The sequence below is a fragment of the Mirounga angustirostris genome, unplaced genomic scaffold (assembly GCF_029215605.1).
Source record: "Mirounga angustirostris isolate CCGP_5_RB_7025 unplaced genomic scaffold, mMirAng1.0.hap1 SCAF_12, whole genome shotgun sequence".
Lineage (NCBI taxonomy): Eukaryota > Metazoa > Chordata > Mammalia > Carnivora > Phocidae > Mirounga > Mirounga angustirostris.
Genome location: NW_026991720.1, coordinates 55,590,329 through 55,610,835, shown reverse-complemented (window position 1 = coordinate 55,610,835; position 20,507 = coordinate 55,590,329). Strand labels below are relative to the sequence as shown.

The following is a 20,507-nucleotide window of genomic DNA, read 5'->3' as shown; positions in this document are numbered from 1 at the left end:
GCTCTCGAAATATAGGCTAGGAGGATCTCAGTTCCAGGCTCTGTACTGTTTTCAGAATTGTGCTTCCTCCTCTGATGACTAAATCTTTTTATGGGCCAAACTTGTATAATTCTCTATCCTAGAGTATATTTCCATCCTATCTCACCACATTTGCTTCATTCCTAACACAGAAAGACTTCTTATGGGACAGCCTTATCTAACATTTCTGAACCACAGTTTTGGACACATGTTAGGTCCAGACCCTTCTACATGTTTATAAGTGAGTTGAACTTTTGGGGGACTGTTTTCAAATTGATAGATTTTAATTCTGGCAATAAAACAAAGCCTCTTTGGACAGTTCCTCAGCAGACTACTAAAACTGCCTTCATGTTTTGTACATTTATACAGAAATATTTGGAAGTTGAAAACACACTGTTTTTCAGAATACTCTGTAAGCAAAAGCTTGGTAAAAATTCCAGATGAATTCTGAGGGGGGCAGTAAGTTGTATATTGCCGCATTAATTCTAAAATACAGTTATATGGCACTAGCCATGTATACAGCATATCCTTTGGGACTTCTGTGCAGTATCCTGGTTAGACCTTTTCCCTATCATCCAGCAGAGTAAATTCCTGACCTTAAAAATGGGACACAAAATTAGAATTAGTCATGTTTATTCATATGTGTGATAAATATGCTCTATTTTTCCTCATTACACTGATCTTCTCCACAATTACTAATATATCCATCTCTTCAAGATCAACTTCAAGATCAACTTACTATTGGATGCAGTCTTTTTAGGTAATTGCTCAGTCTTTCAGCTTCTTCTTCCAGATGGCTTTTGGGTATCCGAAGGAGGGATGGAGACCTGATGAGGTCCTTTGACACTCATGCTCTCCTCTGGATAGTCAGGCTTCTGTGGCAATTTCTCTGGTGCGTCTTATTGTTCCTGATTGCCTAGCATTAGAAGCAGCTGATTTTCTCCTGATTTCACTGCAAGATGAAGCCTGGCAGGGTTCTCGGGTGGGATGCTTCTGCTGCGCCTTTGGTTTGCCTTTCTCCAGTCTCTCCGGACCTGAAGGGATGGCTTTTGGCTTTTTCTTCCTCTTATTGTATCCTATCTAAAGGCTAAATCTATAAGCTCTAGGCCTGGTTGTCATAGGTAGAAAGAGTCTCTTTGCTGAGTGTCAGAAAGGCAATGGTAGCATTGTCCTGATGCTATCACTAACGTAAGACTATAATCTGAGACCACTGGCTTAGTTCTTGATACATAAAGGAATTTGGGGAAAAAAAATCCTACTTGATCATGAAATCTAGATTTTTATGTGTACTGATGCAAAATCCTATTTTGAATGTCAGTTTCTTCACATTTCTTTTGTATCAATCTTAATCTCCCTTTTAGTCTGTGTACCATTGCCTCCTAATTTACATGTACATGTGTGCATGGCTGTGCACACACACGTATCAGGCCGAAGAATAAATTGGTGGACAGGCTAAGGAGAAGTGAATGTGGTGTATGGAAAGAAAAAAGATACAAGCACGTTGATTTTTTTCAAATTATAGTAGTTTGGTTTTAAAAATTTGCTTTGCATGTCTTAACAACTTTAGCAAGATCTTAATAACCAGCTAGTGTAGTCAGCAGAATGGCTTTCTGCTCCACTACCATTTCTTTCCCCTTTCCTGGCCTAATCTAAACAATTTACATTGTTTACAATTATTTTCCATATCCAGAGCCAACTCTGTGTCACTCTCCTAATCTTTCTACCTTCAACTTTCAAATGCTAGAGCACCTGTCTTACAGTTCTTCTGGTCCCAACTTTCACCATCATCGTATTGCCATTTTAGCTCCTTAATCCCGTTTACATATATCCATCTAAATCTAATCCTTCTTGCTCTTTTTCCTTCTTTTCCAGCCACTCAGTATCCCATTCCATGCCAAGAACCACCAACAATTAGTGGAGTCAACCATCCTCTCTTACCTAGAGTTTTTTCTACTGTCAGAAATTCTTGCAGCAGTTAAAATCAGAGCTTTCATATGACAGTGACATTCTTGACACTATCACTAATACAGGGAAAGGTTTTGGCAATCTCTCCAACCAATAAGAGGGACATAACAGCAGAAGAAATACTTTTTGCCATTGAGAATAGTAGGAAGTGGATTTGGGAGTCTCTTCTAGTGACAGAGTTTATAGTCAGGAGAGTTCATGAGCCATGCATGCTTTCTTACCATTGGAGCTCTTATTAAACTATAACATGGCAAATACATGTGGGTAACTTTTAGTAACTAATTTTGGTAGCTAATGACCCTTTGAACACAATATCTTAGGAAAATATGTTTATAAATTGACTTATAAACGTTTTTCGGATATAATCTTGCTATGGACTGAATTGTTTCCCCCCGAATTCATATGTTGAAGCCCTAATCCCTGATGTGATTTAAATTTAATAGGGCTTTTAGAAGGTAATTAAGGTAATTAAGGTCATACAGGTAGTATCCTAATTTAATAGGAATGGTGGGCTTATAAGAAGAGGAAGAGAGTGGGATCTGTCTCTCTCCACGTGCACTCACTGAGGAAAGGCCATGTGAGGACATAGTGAGAAGGTAGACATCTGCAAGTCAGGATGAGAACTGAACCAGAATTTCAACCAGAAACCAAATTGGCTGACACCTTCTTGGACTTCCTAACCTCCTGAACTAGGAGAAATAAAATCCTGTTATTTAAGCCACTCAGTCTATGGTATTTTGTTATGGCAGCTGAGCTAAGACAACATCTGTTAATAAATTCAGAATTACATACAATTACCTGTTTATGAATAGATTATATGCAAAATCTTGACTATTATTACCATATAGTTACAAACTAAACATAAAACTGGTTGAAAGTTACTTAAATGTTTTTTATGTTTAAATATAAGTAAATAAATGGATGATAAATTTCATAGATTCCTAAAGAGCACCTATTTAGGGATAAGCCTGAACTTTGGATGTAGTCAAAATCTCAAGTATCCATTCCATTGAGCATCTGTGTGCCCAGCATTCTTTCAATCAATAATCATATCTTTATGATAAAAATAACTCCCATATACTATAACTCTTAGCATCTGTTATATAGTAGGTACCTAACAAATGTTAGCTGAATTTAAAAACACAAGTATCTTGATTAGTAGAGGTTCACACACCAAAATTGATGGCATAGACACAGAGTATTACCTCTATAAGAATACTTCCAAGAAGATAGAAAGATATAGACAAAAAGGTGAATTTGAGTTATTTGTGGCTATCTAATGCCCCTTAGTATTATGGTTAAAGAGATGTTGTTCCTAGGTGTTGGAATATTTTTCTAATCAAGTGTATGTTTATAGCTTTTTGGAAGAAATTTTTCTGATTTTTTTTTTTTTTTAAGAAAAAACTTACAGTGTATTCCAAAGTCAAATAAAAAGGGGTTTGGAATTATATGTGATTTTGACTCACCGATTAAGTCTTTGGGATTTATTGATTTATGTTTGCTTGCCTTCCCAATAATTTTAAATCTGATTAATGAGGACTTTCTATGGCACCTATAGCTTTGCAATAGTTGAAAATTGGCTAAAAACTATGCAGTACAATGTAAATATTGGTGTTCATTTTGCAATTTGAGCAACCATCTTCCTCAAGGATATATCTATATGAAGCTCAGATAAGTGCTTATATTGTTCAGTAAACATAAAACTTAATTTGGAGGGCAGATGATTAGGTTCTATTGTCCATTTGATGATTATTTTTTAGCTGGTAGTGTTGACCATGATGATGTTGACTATTTCAAGGGCTTAATGTTCTTAGAAAGTGAGAGTTATTTCAGGACTGTGGTAGAAAGACATGTGATGTCAGAGTCAGGGTTCTTTATGAAGGTCCTTGGGCCAGCTGAGTAGCCTCTCTAAGCCACAGTGTGCTCATTCAGTAAACACTTATAAGGCCTCTACTCTGTGTTAGACATTATAAAATGGGTGTAATAGTAGCCTAAATAGTAGTAACTAAGATTTGCTTATCACTTTTTCATTTAATTCTCACCAAAATCATACGCAGATGGTACTTTAAAAAGTTGCTGTGTCATAGGTAAGGGAACCAAAGCAGAGAGACATTAATTAATTAATTGCCTACCATCAGTCAGGTTTTAGCAGTGAAGCTGTAACTTCACCCTGACAATACGATTCAGAAACGTCTCTCTTCACCACTATGCTGTTGTTGAAAAGATCTTAATTTTCTATTTATTTATGTATTTATTTACTGTTTTCATTTATTATTTATTCATTGATCTTGACAGAGTTTAAGTTGGTAAGGATCTCATGAGAAAAGGCATGTTAAAATGCTTAGGAAACTGCTTAGTGCATTGTGAATATGTATAATTGTTATTGTATTTGTTCCATGTCACTAGGCCTCTTTAACTTAATTCTTTAAAAAAAAACAGCTTTATTTTGTGTGGGATTTCCTTTCTTTTACAACATTTGAGAAGTCTTGCTATTTGCACAGTCACAAATTTTTTATTACGTTTCCTAGTGCTTCAGGTAATTTATGTGTTGTAACTTTAGAGACTTCTACCATTTGATTCTGTTTTTTTATATTAAGAAATATTTTATACATAAAAATATGTAACATATGATCATTATAGACCACTGTTATTACATTTTCCTGTCCTTGTTACATTTTATCTTACTGCATGCATGAAAGAGAGTAAATAGTGTTTTATAAAGGTAAATAAAAAGTATTGGTTTATGCTTTGTTTTCATAAGAATGTTCTCTTATAGAAGCAGCCATGTATTTTTAATGGCCTATCCAATTTTAATAATACCAGTCTACATTAAGACCAGCCGCTAAACTGTACTAAATGTTAGAAATTTTAAGCTTCTACTTTGAAAATCAAATTACTCCTTGCAGTTGAATTTGGTGAATGTTTTTAAGTGTGAGGACCACACACTCCTTCCATGTAGGTAGAGAACCTGAACTGTGGTTGCTACTTCCTACTCACTGACTGCTGCTACTACTTACCTAATAATTGTCTTTGGCTCCCTGTAAACCTGCAGCCAGAAAGGTATTTGAATTTTTCCCCTCTAGCACTTGCAAATCCGATTTTTATGTATAGCTAAGTGCTCTTAGCTTTTACTCTATCTACTACTGGGGCCTGGTTTCTAGCAGGCCTGTAACTAAGCCAGATCCGGCCTATGTAATGCTGTTTGTAATGAGAAATCTAAACAGGGAATGGCAGTGAGGCATGGCAGGAATGTGTTTCCATTGGAGAAGTCAGTATAGAGAAAAAGCATAAGCAAAGCTGTGTCCAGAAGGTCTTTTCAACTGGCTGGGACGGAAGACTAATGTTATTGTACCTAGGCTGTTACCCTGCCAGCCCTTCCTCACAAATTTGCTTTTTCTCCCTTCCTTTCTCCCCTCCCCCGCCCTTCCTTTTTCATCTATTCGTTCTCCTTCTTGTTTTCCCTCTCTCTCTCTTCGCGCTGTGCTGACTGTTTGCTCAGGTGGACAGTGACACCATTTGGAATGAGCTGCACTCGTCCGGTGCTGCACGCATGGCTGTTGGCTGTGTCATCGAGCTGGCTTCCAAAGTGGCCTCAGGAGAGCTGAAGGTGAGGTCTGGGTTGCATTAAGTGTGGGAAATCCAGAGAAGAAGCTGAAACAGTGATGTTGTTGTTTGGGAATTGTGGGGAGTGTGGTGTGCTAATAAAAGGAAAGGGGTGGAGGGAAGAGGGCAGGAAGATGGCCACTAAGGTGTGATAATAACTAGCGTGTAGGTAGGTAGTAGCTGATCTTGCTCACAAGGCCTTCCTCTCCTTGGGGAAACTGCGGTCAGGGCACTCTGGTGTGTTTTTAAGAGCACAGAAATGGTGAGTAAAGCTATGGTCCAGGTTAAAAATACCCAGTATATACATGTCTGTCATGTCCTCCTGGGATTCTCTTTTTAAGCAATTTAAAAAATATGATTACTGAATAGTATGTATAAGCTCAGAATACCACCCAGAGAGAGGGGAGGGGTGGGGGAGGGGAGAAAGGTAAATACCAGACGGGAAGAACTGGGAGGAAGAAGGAAATTGTTGATTAGAAGGGTAATGATCCAGGGTATGTTTTTCCACGAAAGAACTTCAAAAATGATCTACGCTTTATTGTTCTTTTCTTTTTACGGTCTCTTCTTTTCTACATCATATGAAAAGAACAATGTCCAAACCCCAACGTTTCCCAGTCTAAACAATTTATAAAAGCCAGAGACCTGACAGACGTTGACATTTTATTTGGTATTTTAACAGCGCTATTTAAAGGTATGCCATGTGCGTCTTGAATGCAGTTGCCCCTATAAACTTTGTTGGTGCTAACATGACTTTTTAATGCACTAGTTCACACACTTCATAAGGAAATCTGGGTGGTGTTTGATTTGGTATTTTTAGCAATCGTAGGGACAAGGGAAATATAATGTTAACAACAGGCACCACAAATTTTGTTAATCTAAAGTAAAATCTAATTAGGATTTTCATTTTATCTAGTGAATTTTGATTCAGTTACACCTGACTGTCCCACTTGGTTTTGTTTTGTTTTGTTTTTTAGATTTTATTTATTTATTTGAGACAGAATGAGAGACAGCGAGCACAGGAGAGGGGGGAGGGTCAGAGGGAGAAGCAAACTCCCTGCCAAGCAGGGAGCCCAATGCGGGACTCGATTCTGGGACTCGAGGATCATGACCTGAGCCGAAGGCAGTTGCTTAACCAAGTTGCTTAACAGCCCATGACTGTTCCATTTGTGATAAAAAAAAATGCAGGGTAGGAAGGTATACTTTACAATATATTGTCTTCCCAGAAGCCTTTACTTTAACTCTTTGAGAAGTCAGAACCAATAGAAATAGAGTTTTGAAAAGGTGAGCTGTATTTAAAATATATATATGCACACCTTATGTGTAGTTGACTTGATCAACATCAGGACATTAATTGCTCATCTCAAGGGATTTATGGGGTCATTAATGTGGTGCATACTACTCAGTCTTTACTTTTGGTAATGAACTACTGGAAAGAGGAAAGGAATCAGCCTTATGGAGAGGTTTTGGCTGTCTGCCAGTAGCACTTTTGGCAATAATTATTCCTGTTTGAGAACGTCATTTGTAACACTGGAATAAATTGACATTTTAAAAGAATGATCTTCGAAGGTCTTATTTTCAAAGAATTAAAAAAATATAACAGCTAAGCCACAGTATTATAATTTTAAAAAGATAATGCTGGCACAGAGCCACTTAATAACAAAATGATTATGTTAGCATGCACAATTTCTAATTGTCATGATTTTGTGGGGGTTTAATCAGTGATTCAGAAACATTCTCAAGTAGAATGTCCACATATTACACTCAAAATCATCATTGTTGTTAACTTCACAGAATGCAGAATTGCCAAATGTATATACGAAGAGTATTGAACAGAAGCCTAATTGTTTTTTTAGGAGGTAGTTATTTAAAATAGCCAGTTACAAACAAAGGGTCAACAACATAGAGCATGGACATGGTGACCACCAGCTGTACTAACATTGGCTATTTATGTTACGAACAAGAATTCATGCAAACCCTTTTCCCCCCTTGGTTGACAAATCATCAGGTATGGTTAAAAAGAGAGAGAAGAATAGAGAAAAAGAGCCAGCCTAAAAATCGAGAAATCTTGGTCCAAACTCTGCTACTTAAATGTTATGTCATTGGTGGCAAATCACTTAACTTCTCTGGGCTTCAGTTTCTTGTTCTGCAAAATCACCAGGGTGGAATTTATAATGTTGAAGGTTGTACATGGTACTGATATTCTTTTTCTTTTTTAAAGATTTTATTTATTTTTTTGACAGAGAGACACAGAGAGGGAACACAAGCAGGGGGAGTGGGAGAGGGAGAAGCAGGCTTCCTGCTGGGCAGAGAGCCCAATGCGGGGCTCCATCCCAAGGCCCTGAGATCATGACCTGAGCTGAAGGCAGTTGCTTAAGCGACTGAGCCACCCAGGCGCCCCTGGTGCTGATATTCTGAGCTATTTGCAAATAGATCTGATTCTCAAATACATACTATGGCATACCAAATAGTAGATATTTTAAAACTAATTTCAACTTATTTTGGTGAATATTTGAGATACTGCATCTGGTTTATCTTTCTGATTGTTAAACCAAGTAAAAGTCCAAGACAGTCAGGACCATAACAAAGGCACCAGTGCTGACAGGTCAAGAGACTGGGCCCCTTGGTTGCAAATAGTTTGGGAAGGCCTATGGGAATGCCATATGGGAAGGGTAGCAGTGACAAATGATTTGCAGCCACAGTGAATAACTCATACAGAGAACCATGTTTAAGGACCTCCAGCTAACCAAAAATGTCACTCAGTGTCTACCTGTCCCAGACTCCAATGTGACAGGGCTGGTACATTTGCTGGCCAGGACCATTAACACTCATGGTCTTGGAGTCATCGCTTCATTCAGATCTATGAAGAAAACAGGGAAGCTAATTTGAGGATACTGGTAAGTTAGCCTCTGATGAGAGATGTAAAAAGAAAACTTCAGTGTTTCATTTTTGGTTTTCAGCATCTACTTTCAGTTCTTACATGTTCTACCCCATTGTGCTAGTAAATCAATACAACCTCATGAGACAACATTGGCATATTATAATTCTCTATTTTGTGAGACCACACTAATTTTGCCTGGAAAAATTAAGAGCTTGGGTATTGGGCGCCTGGGTGGCTCAGTTGGTTAAGCGACTGCCTTCAGCTCAGGTCATGATCCTGGAGTCCCGGGATCGAGTCCCACATCGGGCTCCCTGCTTGGCAGGGAGTCTGCTTCTCCCTCTGACCTTCCTCCTTCTCATGCTCTCTGTCTCTCATTCTCTCTCTCTCAAATAAATAAATAAAATCTTAAAAAAAAAAAAAAAAGCTTGGGTATTAAAGAGGGCACATACTGCATGGAGCACTGGGTGTTATACACAAACAATGAATCATGGAACACTACATCAAAAACTAATGATGTGGGCGCCCGGTGGCTCAGTTGTTAAGCGTCTGCCTTCAGCTCAGGTCATGATCCCAGGGTCCTGGGACCGAGCCCACATCGGGCTACCTGCTCCGCGGGGAACCTGCTTCTCCCTTTCCCTCGCACCCCCTGCTTGTGTTCCTGCTCTCGCTATCTCTCTGTCAAATAAGTAAATAAAATCTTTAAAAAAACAAAAAAACAAAACTAATGATGTAATGTATGGTGATTAACATAACATAATAAAAAAAAAAGAGCTTTATTTCAAATAGGGTGGTCCTGGATGGAGTGCTAAACTTAGAAGTGAGAGACAGCTGGAGGTTAGGTCACTGAACTCTTAGAGAATGAGGACCTAGGAGATAAGAAGTGTGTATGAGAAAGGAAAATGCTGAGGACAAATTTGATTACCTGGAATTTTTGCTTGATGCCTATACTTGTATATACTTAAGGTATACAACATATTTTACACCACTTTTTTGAACCAAGTATTGCACTATTTATAACTTGAAAAAATACTCTTTTAGAGATACATCTATTGCTTGATGCTTATACTTGTATATACTTAAGGTATACTTGTGTATATTTAAGGTATTCAACATGATATTTTATGCCACATTTGACATGCTCACTGGAGTTCAGTGGAAATGACATGCTCACTGGAGTTCAGTAGAAATGACATGCTCACTGGAGTTCAGTGGAAATTATGGGGACTTTAAAGTTTTCTAGGCTTTTAACAATATATACATGTGTATTTTCATGTATAAAACACTCACAAAAGTAGAAATTTCTGTAATCAATAGATGCCCAAATTGGCCATTTCTCAAAGTCTAGTACTAAGGAGCACAGATATTCTGAAAATGCTGAAATGTTAGGTGTACTGGAAACTGTAATTGGAAGAATACTTCTCAAAATGGTTTTATTTGCTATAGGACATTTACGAAATTATGTCTAGAAATAGATACATCTCTTAAAGATGAGTATTTTTTCAAGTTATAAATAGTTCAATACTTGGTTCAAAAAAGTGGTGTAAAATATGTTGTATACCTTAAGTATATACAGATTTTGTCATTTATACCTCAGTAAGGCTGGAAAAAAATGATTCAACACTTATCAGGCTTTACTATGAGGATTCATTTTGATGCTATTTTAGCAATGCTATAATATCATCATAAAAATAAAAATTGCCCTAGTTGTTTGTGGAAATTTTTGTCAAAAAAAACCACCCCACTTGATTATCTGAATGATGGATGGATTTCTTTAATGTTTAAATAGATATTGTAATGTCTTGTTGCTAATAAGACCTACTATTCATTGAGTACCTACTCCTGGCTGGGCAGTTTACATGTAATTTGTCATAATTCTCACAATGGCCTTTGAAGGAAGTACCACCAATAGGAAACCAGCTCAGAGACATCAAGTAACTTTTTAAGATCCTGTACAGTTTAATAACTGCAAAGCCTGTAAATCTCATAACCCTTTGTTCTTTTTCAGCTACTCTATAAGGAATTTCCTATAGAAATAGCACAAATATGTAAGGGGAAAAAAAGGTTAAAGCCATCTCAAATAGTCTAGATCCTCTCTTTTTATTACTATAAAATATTTAGTACATACAAAAAGACAAGTTACACTAATAACTTACAAACTATAATGATAAACTATACACCTATGAGCCTTTCATCCAACTTAAGAAATAATACTTTGCTAACGCTATTAAAGTTCTCTCAGTACTTACCTTTTTTCTTTCTGACTCAGAAATAATCATTAATCTATTATATTTTTAAAATTATTTCTTTTCCTTTCTTTAGTTTTAACCATATGTTGAGACCTTTATAAGAATGGAATCTTATTATAAAATATATTATTCCTCAGATTTCTTTCCCTTCACTTAAAATCATGTAATGAGGATTTACCCATATGAATTTATATAGTTGTGATTCATTCATTTTCATTGTGGAGAAGTATTCCCTTGTACATCATAATTTGTTTATTCTGTTGGACATTTCGATTTCTGGGTTTTTGCTCTTCTGAATAATATGCTATGTATAGTCTTTAATATGCCTGCTATTTCACAATGGCATTACTAAGAGTGAAATGGCAAGCTCCTAGGCTAGAAACATAGTAAGTTTCAGTAAGTAATGTAAAGTCGAATTCCAGAGTTATTTGCCACAGTGACATCAGCAAAAAAATGGCAGTTTAAACCTCTGAAATCTTTTCTCCATAAAATCATTGACAAAACTGGCAGAATTTGTCAGGATAAATTTTTTAAGAATTCTGGAAATCAACCAAAATTGTCCAACAACTCAGGAAGCATGTGTTCAAAACAAAACCAGCTGAATCTTGGTAAGAACAGTGAGCTTTGTGGTAGTTTAATTCACCCTATTCTCATCTTACTCTTTCCAGCTCCACAGTAGCCTTAACAAATAACAGCCTGCATTTTTCAGTGAAAACCAGTGACTTGGCAGTCTCCAGAGGGGGCAAAATGGGCCTGGAGCTTCTTCAAAGGCTCATTCTCTGAGAATTGTCATTATTTGGCCTGTCTGGTGCTTCAGTACCAGACCCTGCTTGCAAGGCTGTCTTTACTTAATGTGACTTGGAGTTCACCTGACATGAAAAGGCTTTTCCCTGGAAGCAGTTGTTGAAAAATTAAAGGCAGTTGGTTAACTTCATGGCTACCTGAAGTGGTAGATAACAGTGGAGAAAACAATAGACTAACCCAAAGTTTCAAAGGAAAAACCGGGGAATGAGATATGCTAAGGGCTATGAAGAGCCCCATCAGATACCTAAGAATCCAGAAGGCCACATGAGTGATAGGACTGTGTTCACATTCAGGAAAGACTTGAGAAGACCCTCAGCTCTCATCTCAAGGTGATTTTCAGACTCTGTTCAAAGAGGAATGAAGGCCAAGGTAGAATTGTCAACCACCTGACTGAATATTAAAAATGTGTTCAACACACACACACACACACACACCCTCTTAAAAAGGGCTTGGGACCATTGGTGCCAAGCATTTCAGGAAATTTCTGTCCAGTCATTTACTGACCACTAAATTAACCAAGCAGAGGCTTCACTGCTTCACTCAAGATAGAATACGGACTTTATAGAATTAGTTCAGGAAAGGCAATAAGCAAAACAACAGTGACATATAATCTGTGTATACATTGTTATTTTATATGTAGTAAAACTTTATTCCAATAAAGAAAATAAGTCTGGGGCTCTTGGGTGGCTCAGTTGGTTAAGTGTCTGCCTTCGGCTCTCTGCTCAGCAGGAGCCTGCTTCTCCCTCTGCCTGTCGCTCCCCCTGCTTGTGTGCGCTCTCTCTCTCTCTCTCTCTCTGTCAAATAAATAAATAAATCTTAAAAAAAAAAAAAAAAGAAAAAAAATCCCCCCCAAAAAACCACAGTGACAAGCCCTGGGGAGGGATGAAAATCTGATTTCCAGAATTGCCATATTACATTGTTTAAAATGCCCAGTTTTTAACATAAAATTATGAGACATGCAAAGAAACATATGAATCCACATGAATAATGAACACCAGTAAAAGTAAATATGTAAATAAGTATAAATGATAGTATATTTGTATTTTTTTTTTAACTCTTTTTCTCCTCGCAGATTTAAAAGACAACTGCATAAAACAATAACCATGAATCTGTGTTGGTGGGCACACAGTGTATAAAGATGTAATTTGTATGATAATACCAGCCCAAAGGAGAGCATGAGAAATGGAGCTATATAACAACATACACATTTAAAAACATAGGTTTTTTAAAAAGATTTATTTATTTATTTGGAGAGAGAGTGAGAGCAGGGGGAGGGGGAGAGGGAGAGAAGCAGACTCCCTGATGAGTACAGGGCCTGATGTTGATCTCAGGATCAGCCAAAATCAAGAGTTGGACACTTAACCAGCTGAGCCACCCAGGTACCCCAAAACAAAGTTTTTTAATACTACTGAAATTTGGTTCATGTCCAAACTAGATTGTTAAATGTTAATTATAATCCACTGGGCAACCAGCAAGAAAACAACTCAAAAAATATATTAAAGAATATAAAAGAAAATATGTAAGAATAGTAACATAGAAATTAAAATGGTACACTATAGAGTATTTAACTTAAAAGAAGCAGTAGTGGACGAATCAAAGAACAAAAAAAGGTAACACATAGAAAACAAATACCAAAGTCATTGTGCCAATTTCAGACTACCAGGGTTCTCACTCTTGTCTACATTTGACATTTTCAGATTTTTAAATGTTTGCCAATCTTGTGGGTATGAAGTGTCACCTTATAGTTGTCTATGTATAGATACAGACAAATTAATACTGTTCTATCCTTCTTAGACCTTTTATTAATATTTAACAATTATCTCAAGTAAGGTTTTTTGTTCTCAGTTATACTTGTACAATGTAATATAGCATTACTAGCTTTTTCCCCCCGAGCATTTGCTTCGTTCATCACTTACTATCCCTTGACTTGTAAACTTTCTCTTTTTTATGTATATATACTAGGTATGTTTCCTATAAATAGCTCATCGCTGGATTTTGTTTTGTAATCTGTGTATTTTAACTGGGGAACTCAGTTCATTTTTATTTAACATCATTAGTAGTATACACAGATGTATTTCTGTCCTTGTATTTCATTTTTTTCTCTTTGACCTATTATTTGTCCCCTTGCCTTCACTCACCCCTTGCTTTGTTTTCTTTTTCTTTTTTTTTTTTTTTTTTAGATTTTATTTATTTTTTTGGTAGAGAGAGATATAGCGAGAGCAGGAACACAAGCAGGGGGAGCGGGACAGGGAGAAGCAGGCTTCCCGCAGAGCAGGGAGCCCCATATGGGACTCGATCCCAGGACCCTGGGATCATGACCTGAGCCGAAGGCAGACGCTTAACGACTGAGCCACCCAGGCCCCCCCCCTTGCTTTGTTTTCAATTGAGTTTTTCTCTCATTCTATATAACCTCTGGTTTTCTTTAAATACACACATTATCTATTGTCTTTTAAATTTTAACCTATTTAATAAATCCTAAACTTATTTATTCTCTCCATTCTCCTCACTAACAGTACAAGTACTTTAGAATGTTTTAAAGGCAATTATCCTGTCCTAACTGTATATGCTATTTATAGTTCAGTATTTTAGCTTTTTTTAAAAAAAATATCACTAATGAGACATTATATTGTTTTAAACCATTAGTGTTTTTTTATACTTGCCCACATAGTTACCATTTTCCTTTTTTCTGCATTTATCTTTGTATCTGAAACCTCCATTCTGGAGTTGTTTTCTTTATTCCAGTACCTGTTTTTAGAATTTTCTTTAGTGATGATTTCTCACTTTTTGTTTATCTATGATATGTTTTTGCCCTCATTCTTGAAAGGTAGTTCAGGGTTAACCGTTTCTCTCAGCACTTTGAAGATCCTCCATGCTTTTCCGGTTTCCAATTTTGATACGGAAAATATCAATTGCCAGTCAGTTGCAGTTCTTGTAGATATTGTCTTTTTCTCTCTGATTGTTTTTAATGTCTTCTTTTTGGCTTTGATATTCTATATTTTGCTTACCATGGATCCAGTAGTGGATTTTGCTGACTCAAATTGTTTAAAATATATATTAGCAAAAGTGACATTTAATGCAACTCCATGATGATACTTTGTGATAAGTCAGCTGCATCAGACTGAAAGTTGCTGATTTTAATTACTAATCATTAATTTATCAAATAAATATGTTCTAAGCACCTATTATGTGCTAGGAACTACTGTAAATACTGAAAATACCAAGACAGGGAAATTAGGTTCTATCAGGGAGAGCAAGGATAAATAGATAAACAAATACACATTGACACAAATTCAGGTGAAAATATATCTTTGGATAAAAAAATAAAACATGAAAGAGATTTAGAGGGAGCCTGAAGGAAAGGGCTGGCTCTGATAGCTTAGGTTTTCAGGAACACCTTACTGACAGGGAGAGATATGAGCTGAATGAAATAGGGAAGAATCATGTAGAGATGTGGGGAAAGAATATTCCATACAAAGAAAAAAGCAAATATAGAATCTCTCTTGTCAGGTGGAGTAAATAAGTTTTAACTTGTTTATGGAACTGTAAGAAGGCCTGTGTGTCTGGATCTGAGTTATCTGCAGAGGTCCTCGCAGGAGATGATGTTAGAGAGATGGTCATAGGAAAAATAATAGTGTGTACCCACACACATATTATACAGCATACACATATATCTGTATACATAGGTAGTCAAATAAATAAATAGAATCTTTAAAAACTAAAAGTATGTTTCTAACGGGCTTCAGGATAAGGATAGCGACTATATTAAATACTGATAATAGATAAGGAAAGCTTCATTGCCACTTCAGTTTGCCACCAATTTGGCCTTTCTTAAAATACATACTCTCCATCCTGAAATCATTCAACAAATAAAGTATGGAATGCAGTATTTGTGTTGACTCCAATTTTGTCCAAGTTCCCAAGCTGAGGACAATGGTTATTAATTACATATGATAGAACCACTTCAATGAGTTTTTTAAGATATAGTCAAATAGGCTTGCGGTTATTTATATAACAAAAAACTAGATAAGAGATGTGGTTAACAGAAGATTCTTTAAAAAAGGACTGTAGGTGGGGCACCTGGTGGCTCAGTTGGTTAAGCGTCTGACTCTTGATTTCGGCTCAGGTCATAATCTCAGGATCATGAGATCGAACCCCATGTTGGGTTCTGCACTCAGCACGAAATCTGCTTGAGATTCTCTCTCCCTCTGCCTCTGCCCCTACCCCTACTCACACTAAATGAATGAATGAATGAATGAATGAATACGTAAATAAAATCTTAAATAAAATAAAAGGACTAAATATTTTGACTGCTCTGCTCTTTTCCCTTCCTGGGCTTCCCCCAGCCTAAGCTGAATGTGTAAGAGATGGGGAAGGAGTCAAAGGAAATCACTTATGTCTACAAATGGAAGAAGTGGCTTTTTAGTCCTTAGCTTGATGCATGTTGAATTATAGAAATTTGTAGGATCACTCTACACTACTACCAGGGTGGGGCATGGGGAAGTTCACTAGAGAGCCTGACATAGGTATCAGGAGTTTGGAAGCTGGGTAAGGATAGAAGAATGCGTAAGTTTGTCTCCTGGAGAATGTTAAGTGGAGAGCTGGCTGAAACTGCCATGTGGGCAGATTGAAGAAAGATGGGTGAGCAGCTGCAGTGATATTTGGCACTGTTGGTGGGGCAAGGGTTTTTTCCGCTTGTGGTGTAGTGGACACTTTGGATGAAAGCCAGATTTGAATCATTTTTGCAAGGATCTCACCAAAGAGGTCTGCCTTCCAGGGCAAATCTCCCATCTCCTTCACTACCTTGTCCAGTAGAATGAGACTGGAGATGTGAGGAGGAGCTGACGAGGCTTGGCAGGTCAGCTGAGTACAATCCTCCATTAGTGAACCCTGCATGATGGAGGTCATTGACAGTATCTCTGAGGAACCTGTGAATGTTCCCAGTAAAAGAAGGACAGGCATTTGGATTCTTGCCATGACAGAGGGCTTTCAAAGAACCAAAAGAGATCTCCAAATTGCTCTGCTAACTCATAGCCTTTATCCTTTTTATTCTCCCACTCTCCAGAGCTGGGGGATCCATAAGCTAGACGTGAAAGTAGTGGCGCAAGAAAGGAAAACAAATAAACTACAAATTATATAGCCTTCTCCTTCAGTACACACTGAATCCACTACTGGTCCCTGATTCTGTGGGTCAGCAGGTCAGTGGAGGAAAGCTTTAAATTATATGTGACATTAAAGAGTTTAATTAGACTAAGCTGGACTTTTTAATATCTAAAAAGATGAAACTTTCTAAAGCTGAAAAGCTGTGGACTATATCAGACAAAGACTAAAGAAAGGTTAGTACTGGGACAAAAATAATGCTGTTTCCTTTGTGTGTTAGTTCCTATTATTACTGTAACAAATTACCACAGATTTAGTGGCCTAAGTCAACACGCATTTGTTATTTTCAGCCTTAAAGGTCAGAAAAAGTATACAGGTCACACTGCAGCCCTGCTGACACCTTGATTTTAGCCCAGTGAGACCTGTACAGTTACCTGGCTTAATCAGATGCTGGCAGAATTCATTTCCATGCTGTTGGAGCAGTGAGGTCTCTATTTTCTGGCTAGCTGTCAGCTGGGGCCTGTCCTTAGTGCCTAGAGGCCTTTCTCTGTTCCTTGCACGTAGCCCCTACATAGAACCCTTCTCAAGCTGTCATTTTTCTATCATTGCATCTCTCTGTGACCATGGGTGGGAGAGAGCCTCACCTTTTAAGAATGCATATGATTTGAATGGGACCACCTGTATAATGCTGGGTGCCTTTTCCATGTCAAAGTCTTTGATCGTAATCGTAGCTGCAGTGTCTTTTGTCATTTAAGGTAACATTCAAAGATTTTGGGGATTAGGACATGAACATCGTTTGGGGGACTTCTGCTTACCACAAACAGGAACTGAAAATTCAAAACAGATTCCTTCTTTAATAGTCTCACTGTATATGATTGTGAACTGTTTAGTAATCATTGACATTTAAAAAAATAGATAATATGATTTATTTAATCAAGATATAATGTACATTGAATAGAATGTACAGATTTTCAAGGGTATGATATATATAACTTGTTACCACCACAAGTTATAAAATGTTTGAATCAGAAAGTTTCTCATGCCTTGGTCGTTGCTCTCCAGTACAGGCAAACGCTGATGTGATTAGTCTCATAGCTACCTAATTTTTCGTGTTGTAGAGCTTTATACATAAGGCAGTATACTGTGTGTAGACTTTTCTGTGTGGCTTATTTCACTTACATAATGTTTTTGAGATACATCTATGCTATTCCATATATCCATATATCGTTTAGCTTGTTAACCTTTATTTCTGAGTAATATTCTATTTTATGAATATAATGCAATTTGTTAATTCATTTCAGTTTTGGACTACTATGAATAAAGTTGCTGTAAAGATACTTTTCCAAGTCTGTTTTTGGATATATGTTTTTATTTCTCATGGGTAAATGCCTAGGAGAGAAATAATTTGGTTGTAGATTAAATGTTTGTATAGCTTTATGAGAAAATGAAAAATTATTCTCCAAAGTAATTACTATTTTATCTGTAGAATCTATAATTTTGTCACCTCTTGTTCCTGAGAATGATAATTTGTGTGTTCTCTCTTTTTTTCCTGTTCAACCTCGCTGGAAGTTTATCAATTTTATCAATCTTCTCAAAGAACCAGCCTTTGGTTTAATTTATATATATTTTTTGCTTTGTTTTCTCTTTCATTGATTTCATTGTTACTATTTTCTTTTCTTCTACTTACATTGGGTTTCATTTGATCTTCATTTTTGTTTGTTTTAGTTTTTATAAGGGGGAAGCTGAGGTCCTAGACTTGAGACCATTGACCTTAAAAAACAAAAGAGCCAGTTATTTTACCAGCAAAATTCATTTATTCAGGATTAGCAGAGATTTGGGATAGTGGAACTATGGCAAACCAGGAGCAAATCTAGAGAAGAGAGGGGCTTGTTTTTATAGGGGAAAGGAGGTAGCTGGGAGGGGCTTTTCGCTGTGTTCTCATTGGCTGGGCTGTTGTGGAGCAAGGAGAAATTCTTCCTCCTGCCGGGTATGTAAAGTAAGCTGCTTCCTTTCTGAATGTGAGGTATGCTTCTTAGGGCTAGTGGTAGTGTCTGAGAGCACCCCCTTCAGGGCTTCCCAAATCCATTTTAAATGAGATTTCTTTTACTTATTTTCACAAAATTTTTCTTTTTTTTTTCCAATCTGGACAGTTAGTGCTATAAATTTATTTCTTATTATTTTTAATAAAAATTGTATACATTTAAGGTAAAGACACGAGGACTTGATATACATAATGAAATTTTTACTACAAATCCAGCTAATTAATATGTCCATTTCCTCATATTTTCCCCCTATTTTATTGAAGTACAATTAGCATACAATGTTGTAATTAGTTTCAGATGCACAGCATATTGATTCAACGATTCTGTACATTACTCAGTGCTCACTAAGTGTATTCATCTGCTGACACTGAACCACATTATTACATTATTGACTGTATTGCCTATGCTGTACTTTTCATTTCCATGACTTATTTATTTTATAACTGGAAGTTTGTACTCCTTTATCTAGTTTACCTACTCCCCTACCAGTGTTCTCTGTATTTAAGAGTCTCGTTTTTTGTTTGTTGGTTGGTTTCTTTGTTTTGTCTTTAAGATTCTACATGTAAGTAAAATCATATGGTATTTGTCTTTCTCTCTCTGACTTACTTCACTTAGCATAATACCGTCTAGGTCCACCCATATTGTCACAAATAGCAAGATCTCATTCTTTTTAATGGCTGAGTAATATTCCATTGTATCTTTATTCCACATCGTGTTTTATCCTTTCACCTATCAATGGACATTTGGGTTGCTTCCATAGCTTGGCTGTTGTAAATAATGCTGCCATAATCATAGAGGTGCACATATCTTTTCAAATTCATGTTTTTGTTTTCTTTGTGTAAATATCCAGTAGTGGAATTACTGGATCATATGATATTTCTATTTTTGATTTTTTGAGGAACCTCTCTACTAATTTCCACAGTGGCTGCACCAATTTACATTCCCACCAGCAAACCATGAGCATTCCTTTTTCTCCACATCCTCACCAACACTTGTTATTTCGTTTTGATTCTAGCCATTTTGACAGGTGTAAGGTGATATCTCACTGTGGTTTTGATATGCATTTCCCTCATGATTCTTGATGTTGAGCATCTTTTCATGTGTCTGTTGGCCATTTGCATGTCTTCTTTGGAGAAATGTCTAATCAGGTCTTCTGCCTATTTTTAATTGGGTTATTTGATTTTGGGATGTTGAGTTGTATAAGTTCTTTATATATTTTGGATCTTAACCCCTTATCAGATATATCATTTACAAATATCTTCTTCCATTCATTAGGTTGATTGCCTTATTATTTTGTTGATGGTTTCTCTGGCTGTGCAAAAGCTTTTTATTTTGGTGTGGTCTCAATAGTTTATTTTTTGCTTTTGTTTCCCTTGCCCAAGGAGACACTTCTAGAAAAATGTTGCTAAGGCTGAAGACAAAGAAATTATTGCCTATGTTATCTTCTATAAGTTCTGTGATTTCATGTCTCATATTTAGGTCTTCAATCCATTTTGAGTTGATTTTTGTACATGGTGTAAGAAAGTGGTTCAGTTTCATCCTTCTGCATATAGCTTTTCTAGTTTTCCCAGCACCACTTAGTGAAGGGACTGTCCTTTCCTTATTGTATATTCCTGTCTCCTTTACAGTAGGTTAATTGACTGTTTAAGCATGAGTTTATTTCTGGGCTCTCTTTTCTGTTCTATGTGTCGACTTTTGTGCCAGGTCCATACTGTTTTGTGTGTCGACTTTTGTGCCAGTTCCATACTGTTTTGATTACTACAGCTTTGTAGTATATCTTGAAATCTGGCATTTTGACTCCTCCAGGTTTGTTCTTTCTCAAGTTTGCTTTGGCTATTCAGAGTCTTTTTGTGG

General features: G+C 36.8%; 1 protein-coding gene across 1 annotated transcript in view; it reads left to right on the top strand.

Moving 5' to 3' along the window:
• HDAC9 (histone deacetylase 9) overlaps window positions 1-20,507 on the top strand; it is a 918,445-nt gene that overhangs the window by 677,181 nt on the left and 220,757 nt on the right. The window contains exon 17 of the mRNA XM_054505257.2: window positions 5,483-5,590. Within this exon, the coding sequence (XP_054361232.1) occupies window positions 5,483-5,590 (108 nt within the window). The remainder of the gene's footprint in view (window positions 1-5,482; window positions 5,591-20,507) is intronic.